The sequence below is a fragment of the Rhizomucor pusillus genome (assembly GCF_041956525.1).
Source record: "Rhizomucor pusillus strain CBS 183.67 unplaced genomic scaffold VTP01scaffold_11, whole genome shotgun sequence".
In the NCBI taxonomy this organism is placed as follows: Eukaryota; Fungi; Mucoromycota; class Mucoromycetes; order Mucorales; family Lichtheimiaceae; genus Rhizomucor; species Rhizomucor pusillus.
The window spans coordinates 256,698-276,397 of NW_027192153.1; the positions used below are offsets into that span (position 1 = coordinate 256,698).

General features: G+C 44.6%; 9 protein-coding genes across 9 annotated transcripts; 4 read left to right on the top strand and 5 right to left on the bottom strand.

Annotated features, from left to right (window-relative positions):
• Positions 1 to 58: 58 nt before the first annotated feature.
• On the bottom strand, positions 59 to 3,390 carry VTP01DRAFT_1579 (uncharacterized protein; the record flags this gene model as incomplete). The annotated part of the gene is made up of 9 exons (XM_069379944.1): positions 59 to 313; positions 379 to 1,062; positions 1,119 to 1,685; positions 1,748 to 2,254; positions 2,325 to 2,408; positions 2,476 to 2,683; positions 2,744 to 3,050; positions 3,119 to 3,215; positions 3,283 to 3,390. The coding sequence occupies 9 exons, from the start codon at positions 3,388 to 3,390 to the stop codon at positions 59 to 61; spliced, it is 2,817 nt and encodes a 938-aa protein (XP_069238003.1).
• A 180-nt stretch (positions 3,391 to 3,570) lies between these two features.
• VTP01DRAFT_1580 (uncharacterized protein) lies at positions 3,571 to 4,102 on the bottom strand (the record flags this gene model as incomplete). Its single annotated transcript, XM_069379946.1, has 4 exons — positions 3,571 to 3,692; positions 3,757 to 3,812; positions 3,872 to 3,978; positions 4,037 to 4,102. The coding sequence occupies 4 exons, from the start codon at positions 4,100 to 4,102 to the stop codon at positions 3,571 to 3,573; spliced, it is 351 nt and encodes a 116-aa protein (XP_069238004.1).
• Positions 4,103 to 4,428: 326 nt separating this feature from the next.
• VTP01DRAFT_1581 (uncharacterized protein) lies at positions 4,429 to 7,050 on the bottom strand (the record flags this gene model as incomplete). Its single annotated transcript, XM_069379947.1, has 6 exons — positions 4,429 to 5,286; positions 5,341 to 5,812; positions 5,875 to 6,006; positions 6,058 to 6,087; positions 6,150 to 6,883; positions 6,949 to 7,050. The coding sequence occupies 6 exons, from the start codon at positions 7,048 to 7,050 to the stop codon at positions 4,429 to 4,431; spliced, it is 2,328 nt and encodes a 775-aa protein (XP_069238005.1).
• Positions 7,051 to 7,562: 512 nt separating this feature from the next.
• On the top strand, positions 7,563 to 8,405 carry VTP01DRAFT_1582 (uncharacterized protein; the record flags this gene model as incomplete). The annotated part of the gene is made up of 2 exons (XM_069379948.1): positions 7,563 to 8,172; positions 8,230 to 8,405. The coding sequence occupies 2 exons, from the start codon at positions 7,563 to 7,565 to the stop codon at positions 8,403 to 8,405; spliced, it is 786 nt and encodes a 261-aa protein (XP_069238006.1).
• Positions 8,406 to 8,465: 60 nt separating this feature from the next.
• VTP01DRAFT_1583 (uncharacterized protein) lies at positions 8,466 to 9,627 on the bottom strand (the record flags this gene model as incomplete). The annotated part of the gene is made up of 7 exons (XM_069379949.1): positions 8,466 to 8,513; positions 8,582 to 9,105; positions 9,175 to 9,229; positions 9,291 to 9,341; positions 9,396 to 9,443; positions 9,498 to 9,517; positions 9,582 to 9,627. 7 exons carry the CDS (start codon positions 9,625 to 9,627, stop codon positions 8,466 to 8,468), a joined length of 792 nt encoding a protein of 263 aa, XP_069238007.1.
• Positions 9,628 to 9,992: 365 nt separating this feature from the next.
• On the bottom strand, positions 9,993 to 12,560 carry VTP01DRAFT_1584 (uncharacterized protein; the record flags this gene model as incomplete). The annotated part of the gene is made up of 10 exons (XM_069379950.1): positions 9,993 to 10,119; positions 10,172 to 10,482; positions 10,540 to 10,908; positions 10,972 to 11,137; positions 11,194 to 11,407; positions 11,463 to 11,677; positions 11,742 to 11,860; positions 11,914 to 12,159; positions 12,220 to 12,473; positions 12,533 to 12,560. The coding sequence occupies 10 exons, from the start codon at positions 12,558 to 12,560 to the stop codon at positions 9,993 to 9,995; spliced, it is 2,049 nt and encodes a 682-aa protein (XP_069238008.1).
• A 2,767-nt stretch (positions 12,561 to 15,327) lies between these two features.
• VTP01DRAFT_1585 (uncharacterized protein) lies at positions 15,328 to 16,713 on the top strand (the record flags this gene model as incomplete). The annotated part of the gene is made up of 3 exons (XM_069379951.1): positions 15,328 to 15,595; positions 15,660 to 15,773; positions 15,860 to 16,713. 3 exons carry the CDS (start codon positions 15,328 to 15,330, stop codon positions 16,711 to 16,713), a joined length of 1,236 nt encoding a protein of 411 aa, XP_069238009.1.
• Positions 16,714 to 17,420: 707 nt separating this feature from the next.
• On the top strand, positions 17,421 to 17,918 carry VTP01DRAFT_1586 (uncharacterized protein; the record flags this gene model as incomplete). Its single annotated transcript, XM_069379952.1, has 4 exons — positions 17,421 to 17,457; positions 17,534 to 17,549; positions 17,629 to 17,786; positions 17,848 to 17,918. The coding sequence occupies 4 exons, from the start codon at positions 17,421 to 17,423 to the stop codon at positions 17,916 to 17,918; spliced, it is 282 nt and encodes a 93-aa protein (XP_069238010.1).
• Positions 17,919 to 18,203: 285 nt separating this feature from the next.
• On the top strand, positions 18,204 to 19,435 carry VTP01DRAFT_1587 (uncharacterized protein; the record flags this gene model as incomplete). The annotated part of the gene is made up of 5 exons (XM_069379953.1): positions 18,204 to 18,460; positions 18,524 to 18,728; positions 18,780 to 18,895; positions 18,955 to 19,135; positions 19,190 to 19,435. 5 exons carry the CDS (start codon positions 18,204 to 18,206, stop codon positions 19,433 to 19,435), a joined length of 1,005 nt encoding a protein of 334 aa, XP_069238011.1.
• Positions 19,436 to 19,700: the final 265 nt, after the last annotated feature.

Consider the following 19,700-nt stretch of genomic DNA (forward strand, 5'->3'; position numbering starts at 1 on the left):
TAGAAGAGAAAAAGAGTAATAGTATGAATTGTGTGTTGTGTTTTACAAGTAAAAATCTTTAGTCACTGCCATCCAAGTACTGGATTTCATCGTACTTTGCGCCTTCCCATGCGTTACTTGAAGCGAGTTCCTTTCTTCGCTTCAAATGCGCGAGCGTGGCGCGGAAGTGTCGATGTACATATTCTGCAACGTGTCCTTGATGTTCCACCAACGACGACGAGTTTGAGGAAGGTGGATGCTGGTCGGGACTGTCCATGTTGCTCAGGTTGGTGTTGATCAAGTCAATGAGTCCATTCAGGTACTTGGAAGTAACCTATTTGCACGGATATTAATTTCTGTAACTTTCAATCGTTATCATCTCTTGATTTTGGCACATACCTCTTCGTTGCCTCGCTCAAAGTAATAGATATACTGGTTGAGAATCTCAACAAATAATTCAACGTTGGTTGCAGCGTCCATGCAGCTGTCAGCGATCTTGAGTGCCTTCTGTAAGCACTCGAGGGCACGCTTGCCATTTCTGTACAACGTAGCCGGATCTTCGTTCTCTGAGCGCTCTGTCATCCACCACAAGTGGGAGGAAAGGTATACGGCTCGGCACTGGTCTGGTTTCTTTAGCAGCTTGGCTCCGTGAAGCGCAGCCTTGGTAATAAGTGTGTCGTAGTTGTCGGGCGAGAACACACGAGTCTGCTGAAGAGCACCGATAATGCACGTAATAGCCTGGAACTGTGCTCTAGATTCTGAAATTGCATCTTCGTAGATAGTGAAAGCTTCCACAAAGAATTCGTATGCAATCTCTTCAAATCCGCCCTCGTCTGCACTCTGGCCAGCCATCAAAAACAGGCGAAGACAAAGATCAGCGCATTCGCATTTGTGTTGCAAGAGCGAAATAACTTGATGAATGAATCTGAAAAGAGTCGACGTTTTCTTCTCCCATATCTCGTCCTTCTCCGTTTGTGCCTTGTATCGTCGTGCTAGCTTGACAGCTGAAACAACCAGTGGCGGGAACGTGTATCTAATGCGGTCACCACCTTCGCCCAGTTGTTTCCGGGCAGTTGATAGCAACTGTCCATTGTTTTAGGAACAGGTATGTAATTTAGCCATTGATGTTTAGAACATACCAAGAATTGGGTATCTTCGTTTTCGGAGCGCAGCAAATGGATCATCTTGGCGATCCATCCCTGTTCCTCAATAAACTCTTCATCTTCGATACTTGTGAACTCCGGTTTACGTCCACGGCCGTACATGGGAGATGCAGAGGTGGTTGTCGCAACTGGGGCATCCTTTTGATCACGCAAAAGCACATCGCATAGCTCGAAAACACCGTGGACGTCCTCCGGCGCACCGATAATGGTCTCGTTTTTCAAAACGCTGGATACTACCGCGTGTGCAACAGCTCGTCTAGTGTTGAATGGCTGGAGAGCAAGTAGAGGCTGGTAATTTTCTAGGACCAACAGGGTGAGCACAGAGGCATAGTGCTGGATAGGAGCAAGGAGAAGAGATAATAAGCTGGCTTCCGTTGCCTTGGAGTGAAGGTCGGGTGAATCGGCATATTCCACCATCTTTTCCTTTGCATACGCGAGGATTTTGTCAACATAGTCTAGCTTCTCAGGATAGCAAGAAAGTGACAGATTGACAAGAGATACAAGCAACGCTGTCAAGTCTTGTATAGAGAGATCTGGGCGTGCCTATTCAAACAGTCAATAAGCAAAGACATTTCTTCTTTTCATATACAAACTTTCCAAATTACCTTGACTAATTCAACTATTTGTGTCCAGAAAACTGCAAACAATTCAACGTCCTCAGGAATACCACGTACTTTCTTGACCGACTCTTCCTGAAGAACGTCCTTTTCGTTCCTAGATTCTGCCTCCTTGGGCTGTTCAGCAGAAGGTTCGGTCTCTTGCTCTTTGTCCTCTTGTCCTTCTTCAGTTACGTTCTCATTCTCTGCTTCTCCGTTGACCTCAGCCTTTGCTTCTTCTTGTTCTTCCTCCTCCTTCACGGCAGTTTCTTCTTGCTGCTCTGGTTCGTCGCCGGCTGCTTGCTTCTTCTTCTCGGCAGCTGCGCGGCGCACAGCTTCTTCCTGTCGTCGCTTTTCTTCCTCTGGCGTCTCGGTATCTGCTTCTCGCGCGGCATAGGCGGCCAAGCGATCGATCAAGGCAATGATGATGGATTTGACGTTGACTTTTGGGTGGAGCTGCGCGGTAGCAGACAAGAAAGGCTGAAGAGTGCGAAGATGGAATTCATCTGGGAATACCTACAGTGTATTGTTATACCCACTGTCAGTGAAAAGTCGTATGACCCATTGGCTTATTCTATGTCTTTACCTGGATAATGACTTCCATCAAGTATTCTTGAGCAATGACATCTCGGCAGCTCACAACCTGGTCCAGAATTCCCGGAAGAATATGCTGCAAGATAGTAGAATATATACATTCAATTTTGTGAACATTCATACTTCAGTTCATAACTTATTACCGTCTGATATGTTGCAAGATCAACGCCTTCCAGCTGGCTCAAACGCACAAGGTTGGTACCAACGAGAATACGCAATTCTCGGCGTTCGGCTTCTCTCTTTTCGCGGTCACGAGAGTGACCTTGATGCTGCAAACGGACCCAGAGTTTGTTCATCTCGGTAAAATTGGTAAGAACAAACTGAATGGATTCTTGCACATTTCCTTCCGGTCTATTATTTTTATGTTAGATCTCTTGGACGAACAATAACAACGACTAGTTAGACGCATACCCTTTGCTGTCGCCTTCTGGCAAGTAGTCTCGAGTTAGACCAGAAAGGTAGTGGCGAAGAAAGAGACCTCTAACAGGGTGCTGTACACCACGCGACATTTCCATCATATCTCTCATAATCTCACGCACAGGAGCATCGGGCATGCTCATATACGCAGCACCGACGGTAATCATCAAATACAGACGTGGCACAATGTTGCCTGCATACTGCACTAATTCATACAGATCCGCCAAATGGTGACGACCAGATTGATGGGCTTCCGTCAGATAAATAGTCAAGTGTCGAAGAGCATCGAAAATAGCCATATCTATCGAGCGGGTCAGGAACATGGCGGCGGCGGGTATCTCTATATATATTTCTTGGCCTTCCACATACACAGTTCGTAGTAGTTCTTGGGGGTCAGCGCAGAAGTTCGTAGCTCGGCAAGCATGTTTGAGCAGTGTTTCAGACCGTCCATGAGTCGATTGTTGTCCTAAGCGTACATCAGTTATTTTTCGCGCCCAGAGTCAGAGCTGAGCAGACATAATCAGGCGTGTTACCAAGCATTTCTTCATTTGATGAGCCTGGACTTTGACCACATTGAGGACTTCATCGAGAAGTCTGTTCTGGTCTTCCAGAGGTGCAGGGCTATTTGGTGCAAAACTCATTCCCGGATTTCAGTGGAAAGGGAAACAGACCTTCTCTCGGGGCGGAGGTCCACTCGCAATGGAAAGTTGGCAATGCACGTAGTCGGCAAAACCCCGCCAAAACGTCATTGAAACAATTGTGTGTATACATTTTATACAAAACGATGCTGTTGATGATCACAAATGATGATAACCATGATGCTAATCTTTAACGCTACCATCTCGTGGCCTATATTTATGTCCTCTTCTTTCCAGTTCATCTTCTATCTCTTCTGGTATCTGTCCATACACGCGTATTGCATAGATGCCTTTTTGGTACGTTTCTGGATCATGCCACGAACATGTCAGTAAAGCTCCAAATTGCCAAACAATTTAAAGATATCATACCTATCCGTTGCCACCGTGCCACCCAGCTTTCGTTTGGCTGCATCATTGCCACCATCCTGTAACATCGATTTATCAGTTATCCACAGCGTTCGGTTGCACCGTCAACAATCTTTACCCTTCAAACTTGGACGAAGTGCATTCGTTCACTCGCTCTGGAAATGACCGTAATCTCAAGATGCTCTCGCAGTTGGCGCAACCATTGGTACGGAACTGCGAAGCTGTCTACAATCGCAAAGTGTAAAGATTGACATTGATCGTCGTTCCAGTCGCAGAATCATACCTGTATTAAAGAGCAGATCATGCATGCTCGAAGCTGCTTCTTTTCTGTTGGTAAGATATCTGCCATGGCAGTTGTGGATTTGAGTTTTGGAAATGTAAAGGGAAGGAAGGTGAAGCACCTCTTTTGGCAGGACTTGGCTGAGATTCTCTCTCGTTCGCAGATTCCCAAATTCGATTTGTGCATTCGACAATTCCAAGTCTCCAATCGACTGCAAGCATACAATGTGTGAATCTTTGGTCAATTGATCCGCTGGAATAGATAATAATTATTGAAAGTTACAGAGCGTTGCAGATGAAATAATCTTTTAAATTGGACAAAAATGTAAATATACAACATATAACAGAGACAAATGTAAAGTGAGAAAAAGCGTAAAATGGAATGGTTTAAGATGGCTACGCCGATGGTGGTTGCATATTGCTTGTGGAATACGCATAGTCCCATCGCTGAGTATCCTGCATCGAAGCAGCTTGACTACCAGGTGGGTTAAAACCATTGTTTAACTGGCTGTTAGGCTGAAGACGTGTGAGAGATTGCATAGTAGCTGCCAGATTTGCAGCGTTATCACCAATGTTCCAATCTGTACAGGACACACCGTCGCACGTTGACAGAGACAAGTCGGCTAAAGGCACATTTCGATTCATGCATGAAGACTGCGAAGGCTCAATCCTCTGTCCTGATAAATCAGTCAAGACGTAATTGGATGTTTGCATAGGTGTAGTTCCTGCAAGCCAGGACGCATCTTGAAGCGTAGTTGTCGAACCGGCTGATGACGGAGGAGTCAAACTGCTTTTCGGTTGTTGTTGCTGCTGCTGCTCCTTTCCTGGAGGAAGTCGACTCTGTCTGCGGAACATGTTGCCATGCATAGCATAAAGATCACGAATCATGAAGTAGAGTTTGTCCGCCATAGCCCAGTATGGGCGCATAGCTTGTAACATTGCAAAATGTTCAGATAATGCGTATCTAGCTTTTTGTGCTTCTGCAGGTTTGGCAAAGTAGGCATTGTTGATCGCCACAGTTGCCACTGTGTATGTAAGATAGGTTGAGAAGGGTGGTATAAGCGAAATATCGTTCTTTATGTACGACACTGTTTCGGTGACCTTATCAACGGCTCTCAAGCATTTCTGAGCGCTGGCGTCGATTAAAGCTTTCTGTTGCGGGTCAATCCCTTGTTCGCTCTCTGCCCAAGCATCGGCAATAGCAAGTGATGGACGATGCAGAAGAGCGCTGAGCGTGCTCGAAAGCATATGAATCTATCAGAATTTTAGTATTATTCATTTCTTCTCTTATTCATGTAGACTACTCACCAGAAGAAAACGTTGACCCAAAAACTGGGCCGTGTCACCCTGTGCCGACTTGAAAGTTTCAAAGTTTGATGGTGTATCCTTCAGATGATTCGGTAAATTTTCTTGCCATGCATCGATTTCTCGATCCAGCTTTGCACAAACGGAATCTGGCTGATATGCAGTTGCAGATTTTGGTTTTCGGTTTCCACGATTGATAAAGATAGTCACTCGTCCCATAATTGCAATCCCCTGGCACATTACAGCATAGCTGCTAAGGGGTGTGTGCAATGTATCTTCGTTGCGAGCTTGTATTGTTACAGAGACCATAGGTCCTTGCTGTGTTTTTTCATGCTTCATTATGGCCATCCGGCTACCATCCAGAGTTTCTGTATAGAATCGATCTACTATCGCACCGGTATCTTCAGAAGGATAAAATAAGTCGCAATCTTCTTCGTGTAATATTGGCGGTCTTGCGGTTGAAGCGCTCAAAAATCTATCAACCGACATAAATACCAAATATCCACCCAATTTGCTCCCAGAAGACAGCCTTCTTACTTGTCCAATGTAAACACGACCCAAAATGTTCTACGTTGAACCTCCTGTTCCACCCATTGCTGTAATGGTATAGGTTTAACAGGTTCGTCCTCAAATAGTGGATCGCGGTGAATCCCTAGCTCCAAAACCATCCTAATTAAATTAGTCAAGTGATTTGAGATGAGGCGAAGATTCCACGCTTACCGTGCTGCCATGCCAATATACATCCACGTTCTGTTGCGATGACTGTGAGCTTGTGCTTATTCTAATCTCAGGCTTTCAGATCGACACTTTACCTTGGTCCTCGAGCACATCCAAACTCATGAAGGGCTAATAGTACTAATCCTTGGATATTGGCTAGGCTAGGTGTATCAATGACTTGAAGTAGCATCTCTCTAGCCTTTGATGCGTATTTCTCTCCAGAGTACCAAGGAGGATCGGTACGTATATCTTGTCTGTTAGAATATCTTGCAGTAACAGCCATAAGGGCGAGGAGCACGAAATCTGGTACTTGTCGATTGCTCACATCTTGGAGCATATTACAGCGATCGAACAACGGAGCGTAACTGTATATATGCTTGAAAAATAGTTGGAGCAAGTGTAATTGGATCTCTAGAGGCGGCAATGGACTCATATCGTCTGTCATTTTGGAGGATATGAAAGATGACGAACTGGATGGCATGCTGCTACTTGAAGTGTATGACTGCGCAGACGCCATTGTCGACGTAGTTTGACTGATAGGCGATTGTTGCAGCTGCTGCTGCTGTTGCTGTTGCTGCTGCTGTTGCTGCTGCTTTTGCTGCTGCTGCGGTCGCTCCAGTTGACTATCGGGGCTGTAGGGCGCAGGAGAAGAAAGCGTCTTTTCAGCAGCAGTTTGAATGAGCATCCTTTCCATTTTATCTAGTCTTTTCTCAAGCATTTCAATATATCCTTGTCTTGGACCGCGCTTTTTGACGTTTGGGTTGTAGGTGCATTGACGATTCGCTTTGAGGCAATTGGCACAGCTTGGTCTGCCTCCGTCGCATTTCACCTATAGATCAGAAAACTGTCAATCGAATGCTGACAGCAAGGCTCCTGAGGCTGAAAAGCACGGACCTTCTTCCTGCGGCAAACGTCGCAAGCTTGGGCCAAGCGTTTCCGCTTAGCATCGTGCATGGCGTCGTCGGCGCGGGGGTCAGAATGGCCGGCGTGATCCATGAGCGGGAAAGATAGAGGAAGGGACTTGTTGTCAAGAGTATGTTTCGGATAAAAAAGGAAAGAAGGGTTGCGTGTACCAGGCCCAAACAGTTTGCATGTCGCAGCAGCAATAGCTCGGCGGTGACCCCGCACCCATCCATTGCCCAATTCTCTTCCGCACATAATTCGGCAACGCCGCCGTGCTACTGGTATGACGCACACGAATAATGATAATGAGCAGTCTTGATCATTCCATCAGATAACCAGTCACGACAAAAATATCCATGGAGGATAGGCGATTTGCCTTGTTACATTATGACTCGAAACACGTTCTTATCGCGGGTGCTTAGTAATTCACTGCATTGCTTAATCCCTTGATTTGTCAACCTCGACGCCACCACCACCGAGCTGACTTAACTTTCAGATGAGGCTCAGTGCGCGCCTATTCGGAGGCTGCTCGGATCGTGTACCTACCCTCACCTTTTTCTCGCCCCGCACGGATGCGTTTGTTAGCAGCCGCACTCGCCTTTAAAATGGCGCTGCGTCCCATCGTCCTTGTCGACTTTGATCAGACAATCACCAAGGTCGATACAACTTCGCTGCTCGGTCAGTTCGGTCTGGACCAGCACAACAGCTCATTACCATGGTCGTACTTTGTCGACGCATACATGGACGACTACAACAAGCGCGAGGCGACTTTGCCGCATAACCTGACGTTTGAGCAGCGGATCGATGCCTTCCGTCCCGTCGAGAAAGCATCCCTGGATCGCATCAACGAAAAGCATGTTTTCCAGAATTTGACACGCGAGCAAATTTTCGAAAAGGGCAAGCAAATGGGCCCTAATTTTCTGCAGCCGAATGTCTTGGAGGGTTTGAAAGAGGCACATGACCTCGCTATTGTATCTGTGAACTGGTCAAAGGATTGGATCCTTGGTGCTCTCGCGCCGTTAAACTTGTCTCGCAAACAAATATACTGCAACGATCTGGTGTTGGATGATCGCGGATTGACTACGGGTGAGATCACAGCAGAGTTACTTACAGCTGTCGATAAAAAACGACAAGTTTCAAAAATACTGCAACACTATCCCGAAAAAAGACCTACAGTTTACATTGGCGATTCCTCAGGCGATGTACTAACTCTTGGTAAGGTTGATAGCTTGAAAACTCATCTTGGAATGTGGCTGACACGATCACTCAAAGTGCAAGCGGATGTTGGAGTAATTATTGGCAACAACACTGGACTTATTCAACAGTTACAGGATGAATTCAACTACAATGTCACTAAGGGAATACCTTCGAAGAGGGCAGAAAAGCATGTCTATCAAGTGGATGGCTGGGACGAGATCATCGCAAGCGGAATTCTAAAGTCTCTGTGATGTTCCTTCCTCTTCTCAATACCACGATTCTAGAAACGGTAGAAATATACAGCGCTTTATTTATCGGGTGGCTCCTTGCGGTGTCAAAAGGTTGCCATATCCAAAACCCTGTAAAAAGTGTAAAAATGTACATTAGATATGGTTATATCATTGCTAGCAGTAATTCTGATTTGTACCTTGGGACCGAATGACTGTGCATAGCAACCACGGCAATACAAGTCGAAATCCTTGTCCACCATGTTTGTAGAATTGAGAAGCTTTCCGCACTGACTGCATTTTAAGCAAAATTTGTGGTACTTGTTGCCAGCTCCCATTGCCATTTCTGCGGCATATACAGCTTTGCCGCACTTTGTACATGTGTCATTTTGTACCTGGATGTTGACCTTTTTGGGCACGTAACTAGTGTTAAGGTACGCCGGCTTTGAAGCAGGCGTTGTCGTCGCTGGCTTTGGTGGTATTGCAGGCTTGGACGACCAGAACGATGTCATTGGTTCTTCTGGTTTGCGTGGTGGTAATGCTGGTGACGAGGATGGCTGTTGCGGTCGAGCCGGCAGCGTAGGAGGAGCGGGAGGAGAAGGAGATGTCGACGTTGCTGTTGCTGCTGCTGCTGCTGGAGTAGGAGGCGAACGGTCGAGTTGTTGCTCTCGTAAGATCTCGTTTGGCATCTTATTTTCTGTGTTTAGAAAAGCTGCACCGGATGCTGCAACAATGATGTTTTAGCAAGAAATGGATCTGGCGCGCAAAGTCTCGTGTTTCTTGGCAAACATACCGAATCCATAACCCTTGGGACCCCATTTGCGATTGTAGCATATTTTACAGTAAGCCTATCCATTTAACAACTATCAGACTAAATTCATGCGGAGGTAAAGCTCTTTATCCATTTACCTCGCCTTGTCTTTCGGTCAGTGTCGTCGAGTCGAGCCGTTTGTTGCATTCCTGCAGATACAGAGCTTAGCAATGCCTTACTTTTAAGTCTTTGGGTCGCCTTACTTTACAAGTGAGACAGGCACGGTGCCAGGCGCCCCCAGGACCGGTTGTCTATTTTCTTTTGTCAGTGTCATTCACTTTGAAAAGCCCAAGACGATCTCGCACCTGCTCGGCCATGTAAACAGCTGTTCAACAAGGCACCGTTGTTAGTCGCCTTCGCGGTGTGGAATTCATGACAAGAGTCAATACCTTTGTGACATCGTGGACATGAGGGTGCTCCTCCAAAAGCAGGCATTTAGTTATGTTTACTGTTGTTCGAAAAAGGGAGAATCTTCGGCAGAACTCAAATCACGTTCGGTCTGATGCAACTCCGTTGCATTACAGAAGACTCGAATATCCTCTGTCCAATAAAACCGAGCCATGCATTTCTGATGGTCTCTTCTTCGGCTGCTTAATATCATCCTTAATAATACTAACTTGGTATCAATGACTGATTATACGAGGGAGAGAGAGAAAATCGCTATGCAATGCATTTCAAATATGTAATGTAGATAAAGTAATAATAATAGTGCTTTCAATATTTCCATGTCAAATGCAAATTTCTGTTAAGAACACAGTATTTATCCTGCTGTGAAATGGTATACAAATATTGATTGATAATTAAAGGTCTAGCAATAGATCCACTCCACCAGGAGCTTGTTGAGCGGGACGCACGTCTTGCTGGTTTACCACATCGGTGGCGTACGGGTTAGCGCTTTGCATACCGTTGATGGCATTGAACGAATGCCTTACATATTACATAAGTAACATATACAGATTGCTTTGAATACAATGCTTACCTGTTTGCAGCCAAGCTGTCATAGCCGAGATCGTTTGGTACAGCGAAATTGGTCGGAACAGCAACGGCTTGCTGCGTTGGCGGGGGCTGAGGCTGTTGACTAGGAGTGAGTGGTCGGTTGTTGGATTGCGGTCTCTGTAGAACTGGAGAAGGCATTAAGAAGCGTGGTTTGTATCGATGAATAAATGTAGTGGGACTCTTATGATAAATGGATGCAAGACTTGAAATATGCAGCAAAAGTTCATCTAGGAATGCAGTGTCCATGTTATCACTTTCTGTGGAAATTGGCGGCTTTTCAGAAAGGACGATAGCCTGGAGATCACGTTAGGAAAGACAGCTACATAACATAGATATGTACGATCGACTTGCCTTGGCTGCGGTTGGATCCGTCGATAAAAGTCTCCAATAGATATAACCTCTGTCTCGCAAGTCTGGATTATCCACTTCTTCTGTTGCCCACTTAAGGACCTTTGGCACCAGGTCTTGTCCAGCAGTCGGTCTCTTGATGAATAGCTTAACGGTTGCAGTAAGCAACGCAAGCTGGACTTCAACAGGCTCCTCCAAAAAGGTATATAAAAAGTCCTCTAATAGAACATCAGAATTCTCGATTCGGTCGGCATATTGCCCAATAATCCAAATCATTGCAGCCTTTGCTTCAGGTTCATCAAGGTTATCCAGATTTTCACACAGGGTCGCAATGATGCTTTCGTATCGGTTTGGATATTTGCGGAAGATATCCTGTACGCAAGGAATAAGTCTACATGTTCCACCTTGTGACAACTCCCCAGTTTTGTAAGCTACCTTAATAACGACGATGGCTTCTTGCACTACGTAGTTGACCTTGGTCTGGATAAGTTCAAGCAATGCAGAAATACAGCGTTCAGCGGCCATTTCAATTTTCACTGCGAGTCGGCCGATTGAACGAACTGCTTTTCGAACAAAGTCCACGTCCACCTCTGCTGCATATCTTTGAATAAACTGTGAGTTTCTCGAATATATTCATTAACATCAATGAATACTTACTCTTTCAATTCTCCCAACACTTGATCTACGTTCTGAGGATTGGCTAATCTGAATATGATTTCTAACTTGGCCAGTTTGACGTAGATTGGGTCGTTGTATTTGCAAAAGAATACTTTCATGTCATTCTTCAGAACCTCGGGTCTGCGTTGAATAACAAGTAGAATGTTGCGCAACGCCACGTATTGTACTTCTGGGCCGGATGACAGCAAAGTGACTATCAAGAAAAATTTCAGTAATAGGTATATGTCAGCCGAAGGAATCGTGCATACCTAGGGGAGGACTCAGCTTTCGACAGAATGTGGAAATGTCGGATTCATTTCGCATATAATTCATTAGATACATGATCACCTTCACGCATGTCAATACTACAGCAGAATTGGCATGTTGCAATCGAGGTGCTATCCGTTCGGCAAGCATTTCTGCATCTCCTGGCTCCTGCGGAACATAATACATCAATGCTTCCAAGATATATGTCTGTCCCCATCTAACATGCTGGCCCGTTAATTTCTGTTTCTTTGTACTATATTCCTCAATGATGCAAAACTCACTCTGAGCATTCGTTTAGCGCTGCTGCCAACTTGCTTGCAATGGACTGGTTCAGTTTGAGCTGGACGTTATGCGATCTTTCAGAAATTTCCGTTAATGCCACTACAGCGTTGGCAACGACCTAAAGTCTAATATAAGGATGCACGTTCTCGTATACCCAAAATGCTGTCGTACCGTCGGATTAGGATCCGTCAATAAATCTCTGAGCATATCGATAAAGTTTTCGCTTTCCACAACAACATTGTCGTACATGTAAAGTTTAGCAACGCATATAGCCGCCGTCTTACGAACGTAAGGATCTTTGTCGCGCAAAGCATGTCTCAAAGGATCCACAAGGCAATCTACGATCTTCTCCACTTGGATGTAACCCATTGTTCGAATAGCGAGTGCTCGTATCAAAGGGTTGGGATCTTCAACATCCTGCCATCCAAATTAGTCTAAGTCTTCCGTATGCTTTCAACTTGCGGCCTAGCAAAATACCTTGATGAACGTAGTTAATGCCATCATTGCCATGTCCGGTTTGCTTCTGGCATAGTTAATCAGATACAGGTACACCATTTTTTTAATTTCGAGGATAGGAACATTCATGACGTTCAAAATATCGGGAAAAAGTGGCGACATGTCGTTTCCCATTGTCATGTTGGCGACGATTTTCTTCATCACTGTCTTCTTGCGCTGATGCTTTGGATCGCGCTTTTCCGAGTTTAATTCCGCACGGAGCTCCTGTATCTTGCCTTAGATAAAGGAATAAGGTGCTCTGTAGTAGTGTTCATATCGTAAATATACTGTATACCTCTTTGAAAGTACTTTGCATCAGACATGATGAATGAACGACTGAGGACAAGGTAGAGAAAGGAAGGTTGCACATTCAAAGCATATCATCTTTTTTCAATCACCGCAGGTTTTCATAAGTCTTACAATGAGACCCCGTTAAATACATCGCTTAATAACTTTAAAGAAAACTTCTGTGACTAAAATCTTGCAGACACAACGAGAAGAAAACGAGAAACGTTTATTATTTGCCATAGGCAAAGCAAATGTTTCAGCAGCACCAGAAAGGGAGGCGTTTCGCCCATGGATACGCGACTTGCTTCATCAAATATCAAGCATTTGGAAGCGGAGGTCATACAGTCACTGCCGTTGATGAACACAATACAAGCAAGGACCTGCATTACTTGTGGGCAGACAACTTACCTACAGTATCTTCATTGGCCACCAGCTGTATCCAGACATATAGACCACGCATCGCTTGATAAGAACGGCAGCCAACAATTTATCCACGTCCCAGTGTGCGATGTATGCAAACTGCATTTTCATGGCGAGGTTGGAGCGACGGCGCATTATCAAGCTATTAATCGCAGCATCCATACTTGAGCATGGATTAACGTTGTACGCTCTTCATCAGACCATCACGCAAACTGCCCGTCTCCGGAAAGCGGGTAGTGCCCAGAGCCTGTCAGCTCGCAGATGTGAAGAAACAACCACCTGGGTTCCGACAGATAGCGCTAGATTTGATAATCAGAAATAAGGTAACAAGACAATGAAATCAAGTGAGGCTGAAATTATACACCTTATTGAATAGAACATTACTTCAAATTCAGAACATTGATCCATATTCGCTTAACCTAATCAAATTGTACTTCCAGTACCGTATAGTTACTGAGTGGATTCAAACACACTCATTCTTTCGCAAGAAAAATAATCTAAAATCCTGTCACAACGCGCTGGTGATAAACCTTATCCGTGCATTCCACCCAATATTTACATTCTCAAAACAAGGAGCTGGGAGCATGTCAACATTGTGGCAGCCAGCGAGGGGCTCTCACGGCAACAATTTCAATGAATATCACAAGAAATCAGGCGCTCTGCACGTTTTTCTACGTCGAATATACCGAAGAAAATGTGCAAGAAGTACAAGAAGCTGAAAGATTTTGGCGAATTCGAAATCTGTTATGTTAGTGATCCAAAGCAGCCCATCTTGATATCGTCATCGAGAATAAATGAAGATCCCTTAAGGTATTGGAGATATGCAGCGACAAGTTCATCCGGCGAGTTCGCCTCGTTGGAAATTATTTCTCAGTGAATATCATAAGCTGAGGAGAAGTTTTGATAAAAGTAACCTTCTGGTAAATTACGTAGAGGTGAAACCAACGGTCCATTGCTTGGTAAGTCTTAGATGGAATGCAGAATGGCGTTTTCCAAGAGCAGTTCCCAGGGTCTTGTAGACTCCAGCAGAGCGCAGAAAGCGAAGTGCAACTGAAACTCGAGCGTTTATAGCAAGATATGGGAATGCGAGAGGTATTTCAAAAATGGGGCTGGTACTGATTAACAAACTTTGAAGGTAGATTGTGCGAGGAGGGCTATACGCATTGACCTTCACAGCATGCATATCAATATTTTTCAGATGCCAGAGAAGCTGCTCATTGGCTGCAGTGGGCCATAGCTGCTTTTTATTGGACAGGATAAATACCTTTAAAGAATGTCCATTATGGTCACTTCTGAATAGTACCCATTATTAATTATAAATGCGACTAGTTGTTCCTTATACCAGAATTGTCTAAAGAGAGGTCTGCTATTCAGCGCATGCATTGGCCGTTTTTTACTTCGAGGATGCAAGCAAAAGAGGGGTACTGGTGATATCTTCCGGTGTGCATATTGAATGGACGTGCTTTGCAAACATGCATCGATTACTTTAAAGACCATATGTAAAGACAAACATACAATGAAGCTTGATGCACATGATAAGCTAATATACGGCAAACGACTAGCGTGCAGCTAGACTTGCTTCGCTTCGTCTTGAGGGACGTAGATGTTTCCAGCAGATTCGAGTAGAAGGTGCAAAGCAAAATAGTAAATGAACATTTGCTCGATTCGCTTGGCCCTCATAAACCTCCATTCTCCGGCGGTTTTGCATCCACTTCGCTTCTGCAAGCACGATGCCGTCGAATTTCCGGTTTATTTAGACCGGCGCTCGCATGAATCGATGTTTGAGAGAATACGACACCTAAAATCTAGCTTCTTGGTTCGCGCTCGTTATAAATGTGACAGGTATTTTTGAAAGAACAACATTGATTTTCTATGCCCGTGACATCACTTTTTAAAAACACTGTATTGTTATGATATCTACATCGAACATGACATCCCTCCAGCTGGAAAAGAGCAATTAAATCAACCTTAGAATAATAGACTTTCATATTGTAGAGAAAACCTTACCAACAGCTCTTTCAAAGTATCTCCATCGTGATATCGTGTGAAGATAGTCCACAGCATATGTAAATTTGGCTTGTGCGTGATCAACATTACTGCTCTGAGCTGGACTTTCCTTTTCCCGTCGAGAAAGTTTCGTGCAGCAGCCATTTAGAGTTACTCTGTGTATCGGCGGCTCACTTGTGTGAAGGAAGACATGAAATTCTCAAGTGGAAATCAAGCTGAAACAGGCAAAGACCGATATGGTTGCACAAACCCAATTACATATGCTCGGTGCAAAGCGTATTAGTGAGGTTTTCGTTGCCATCGATTTTACAATGGAGGAATTTGAATCAAATAACTGCGCTTCTTTTCTCCTTTCCTTTACTTTTATCGATCACCATGGATAACATTCGATCAGCCATGAAAAAGTCACCAGCGGCGATTGTGCTGCAGACCCTGCGCACCGGACTTGTCTTGCCACAACCTGCTGCAAATGCATTCATTGGAGAAATGACCAAGCCGAACGAGGCACAAAAGGCTTGGATTAAAAAGATCGACAACTCCTTCTGGAAAGGTTCACTCATTGCTCCCAATATCAACTGCGACAGCGATGCCCAGGCCATCCGTCGACTACGAAAAGCTGATGTCGTCATCTTTGAAGTGCATGGTACATAAAGAAATACGGGTTTTTATCGTACATTTCATTAATGGAACGATATCGTGTATTCTAGGTGGCGGTTTTCGTGTAGGAAACTCGACAATGTACATGTCTGCTTTCGTTAACTGGATCACAATCCTTAAACTGAAGCACGGTTTAGATGCTGTGATGATGTCTGTCGATTATGGTAAAGCAATATTGATATTTTCTGCGATAAGAAAACTCTCTGGGCACTAATTTATTGTCTGTACTCATCTCGTGAAATTCGCACAGGCCTAGCACCGAAGCACAAATATCCAGAACCGGTCTACGACGTTGTCAATGCATACAGACATTTGACTGAGGACCTCCACGTCCCAGGATGGAAAGTTATCATGTCCAGCGACAGTGCTGGCTCTGCTCTTACACTTGAGACTTTGATCCGTACATATGCTCCTGGAATCATTGATGATCCGGAAGCTCCGCGCTCCAACCACAAAGTCCATTTACCGGCTGGCATGGTTCTGTCATCACCCCTTGTCACACCCGAAACAAATTCATCGTCCTGGGAGCAGTTTGAGAAGAACGACATGGTCAGCCAACATTTAGCGAAATTAGTCTTTAAAGAGTTTTTGAACTATCCACACGTCAACCCGGACGATCTTCCTATCTTGCGACTCAGCAGTATCAACCACGGCTACAACCGCTTTGCACCCAGAAATGCGCTAGTGTTCGTCGGTGACAAGGAAGTCATGCGCGACGATATTCTGCAGCTTGTCGACACAGTGAAAGCGGATGGCTGGACCAAAGTTCGCGTCTGCAGGGAAAAATATGCACATGACTGGTTCCTTATTCGTGAGATCGTAAAGAAGAAGGACAAGGTAATGCTCAGCCAATACGACGAAGTTTTTGTCAATTTTGCAGCATACGCCGTCGCAGAGGCTGCCGAGCAGCTCTCAAAGGATGCAACTAAACCAGCAGAACCGGTTACTGCGAAAACGGACCAAGTTCAACAACTCGACGTTAACTTGCAATCCGAGAACATTGTCGAAACTGTCAATGATATTCTGACAACAGACAAGAAGGAGCCCGTAGTCACACACGTTGAAAATGTTGACAAGGTTGGGCCTGGATTAATTGTGCCTTAAACAAGATATATGTATCTTACAGTAGTAGCAGCCGTATCAATACAAACCTATAGTAATATTAGTATCTAAATTCTTTGAAGTGAATGAGATATCACGTATATAATACGGGCAGTCAAAAGCAACTGGAGCTCTAAGCTAATCTTAATTACCACATGATCTACGGAAATAGACCAAAGTGATTTACCATGGAAAGGGATATTAAATTGACTCTGGATATCATGGCAACGAAAAATAATATTTGGAGATGTTTCAGGCCCATCCAAACATTGTTCAGAGAAACGGCTGCGCTGCTGTCAGTGATATGGATGACTTTCCTTGGCACATCTGAATTGTTCTAGATGCTTATACCTGCGACCCTCGTAAGAAGTGGTGATCTGAAGCATCATGCACAGCCTTTTTGGGCAGGTAATGTGTGGCAGCCTAATCATCCAACCGCGAAAGTCGCTCTTTTCCAATGTAGCACGAATCATCGTCATGCCCAGGTTGCGCAGGAGGGGCAAAACTTGCTCACATCAATACGTGCGCATTTTTGAGGGGATTCAAGATTGTCAGGATCCAAATACTCTCTCTATATGGCGCGTAGCAGACAAGGTGAAAAAAATGACGCGCCTTTTTTTTTCTCTCTTTCTTTTCCCTTTATACTGATCCCGTTTTCTTCTTCACTCCTCTTCCAGATTTCCTAATTTACATCTTTTTAATTTCTAACCATGATCATCATCAATAATGTGAAATATGCTTGCGCCAGTATGTTCGAAAATCGTACTGTAGCTCTTATTTGATGAAGCATAGCTAACCGACCGCAATGGCGCAATGCTTTAAGCATGTATAAGGGTAAAGTATTTATAAGAGCAGATAGATATACTGTAGGCTGCAGTGAATTCACGGATGTAAGGGTCATCGGTCATCTCTGTGTAGTCACCGTGATCGGCCGTTGCTGCCTATCCGACGGAAAGGTCGGCCAATCAGTCAATGTGATCGATGCAGGGAACAGCGTTTAAAGCACAGTGTGCATCAAAAATGCGTCTGTCGTCAGTCGAAACTTAATGAAAAGCCAGCTCAGGTCCACGAAGAAGGTAACGTACGGTTACATCGTTGACAATCGCCCTTTGATATCCTTGTAACGTGAGCTAACAGCATCCACAAGTGTTGGTCATCGGCTCGGCCTCACGCAGAATTCAAAAATCACAGCATATCATGGCAATTGAATCCTTACTCTTATAATTTGAAGATTCCAAACTTATACCCCACATTAAAACAATTTTGACAGATGTTTTCTCTTTATTCTATTCTTGTCCTGCCCACTGTTGTTAAAGACTTGATAACCACCTGTTTATGAAAAGAGCTCGCAATTGCTCTTGAATATGCGATGCACTCGGCATTTTCTTGTTAGAAGCTTGCTTCCCGCAGCGGGAAACTTGCTGCAGGTTAAAAAGCGGTTCCGGGGCCAACAATTGTTTCCAACAAACGCCTCGCTTTTTACAGTACCTCCGATGACTGAAAAGCAAAATCGCAAGATCGCCATCATCACGGGTGCAAATGCTGGTGTCGGCTATGGCATCATGCAACGATTATTAGAGGCATTCGGTCAAGAGATCACCATTGTAATGGCCTGCCGCAATCACGCCAGGGCAAGCCGAGCCAGAGAGCAGATTCTGCAAGAATTGCCTTTCGCCGACATTGACATTGAACTTGTCGACATTTCTCGAGTCGAGTCCGTGTTTACCTTTTGCCAAGCCATTCTTGAAAAGTAAAAAACCAAGGGATAGAAGTATATGATTTTTTGCGGCCACCTGACCTGTCTGTAACTTAGGTACCAGTATATCAATTTCCTCTTTTGCAATGCCGGCATATTGAGCGCACTGGGGATCCGATGGAAAGACGTTTTTTGGCTCTTCCTCAAGGATCCAGTAGGACTCATGGAAAGGTCGGATGTTACTCTGCAAGCTACTGGGGAAATAAACGAAGATGGCATTGGAAGCGTATTTGCAGCGAACGTCTTTGGACATTACATTATGGTATGTTCCACACAGGATAGTCTGTGTTCCCGCACTAATTCGTTGTTGCAGGCACGTGAACTTGAAAGTCTCTTGGACGCATCAGGCGACGGCCGAGTTATCTGGACCAGCTCCATCACAGCAGAGAAAGCCTGTTTTAACATCGATGATTGGCAGGGTATCAAAAGGTAATATCGTACAAGGGTCGATCTTGAAAGATGCCAGTATATTAATGCGCCCTCAATAGCTTACTTCCCTATGAATCTTCAAAATGGGCGTGCGATCTAGTCGCTATCGCTACCAACGATCGATACCAAGAACACAAGCAACACATTTCATCATACACCACCTCTCCCGGCGTAGTAGCTAGCTGCATTGGAAACTTACCGCTGTGGATCATCAAACTTCGCACTCTTATTCACTATCTGGTATGTCATCCACTGCTAGTCGTAACATCGGTTTATTCATCCATGCAATCGTAGTTCCGTTTCGCCGGTGTAACATCGCAAAACATCACTGGGTACCGAGGAGCGATTGCAGATGTCTACGTTGCGCTCCAGCCTCTCAATATGCTCAATATATTTTGCCGCTACACTTCACTAACCAGCCGCTGGGGCACTTCATACGTTGAAGCTATACCAGTTCCCGAATATGATCCTGATACTGCCGAAAAGTTGGTGCAAAAATGCGAAGTAGCTTACCAAGCATGGAAGAACAAGACCAAATAATTCAAAAAAGGCCCAGATCTAGCTCGTATGTCTTTTCTCTTTACCACAATTTTAGTTTTAATATGTCATGGTGTTCAATCAAAACTATAATACCAAAAGGTCTAATGTCTTCTTATATTTGCAAAGGCGATATGTGCTTTCTAACGTAGAATTTTGATACATCGTCGTTCACATCATATTTCCAACATCAATCTGAAGGCAGCCAAATCAAGTGCTCAGCATCTAACGTGTTCCTGAACATGCACCCCTAAGTTTATGTAATAAA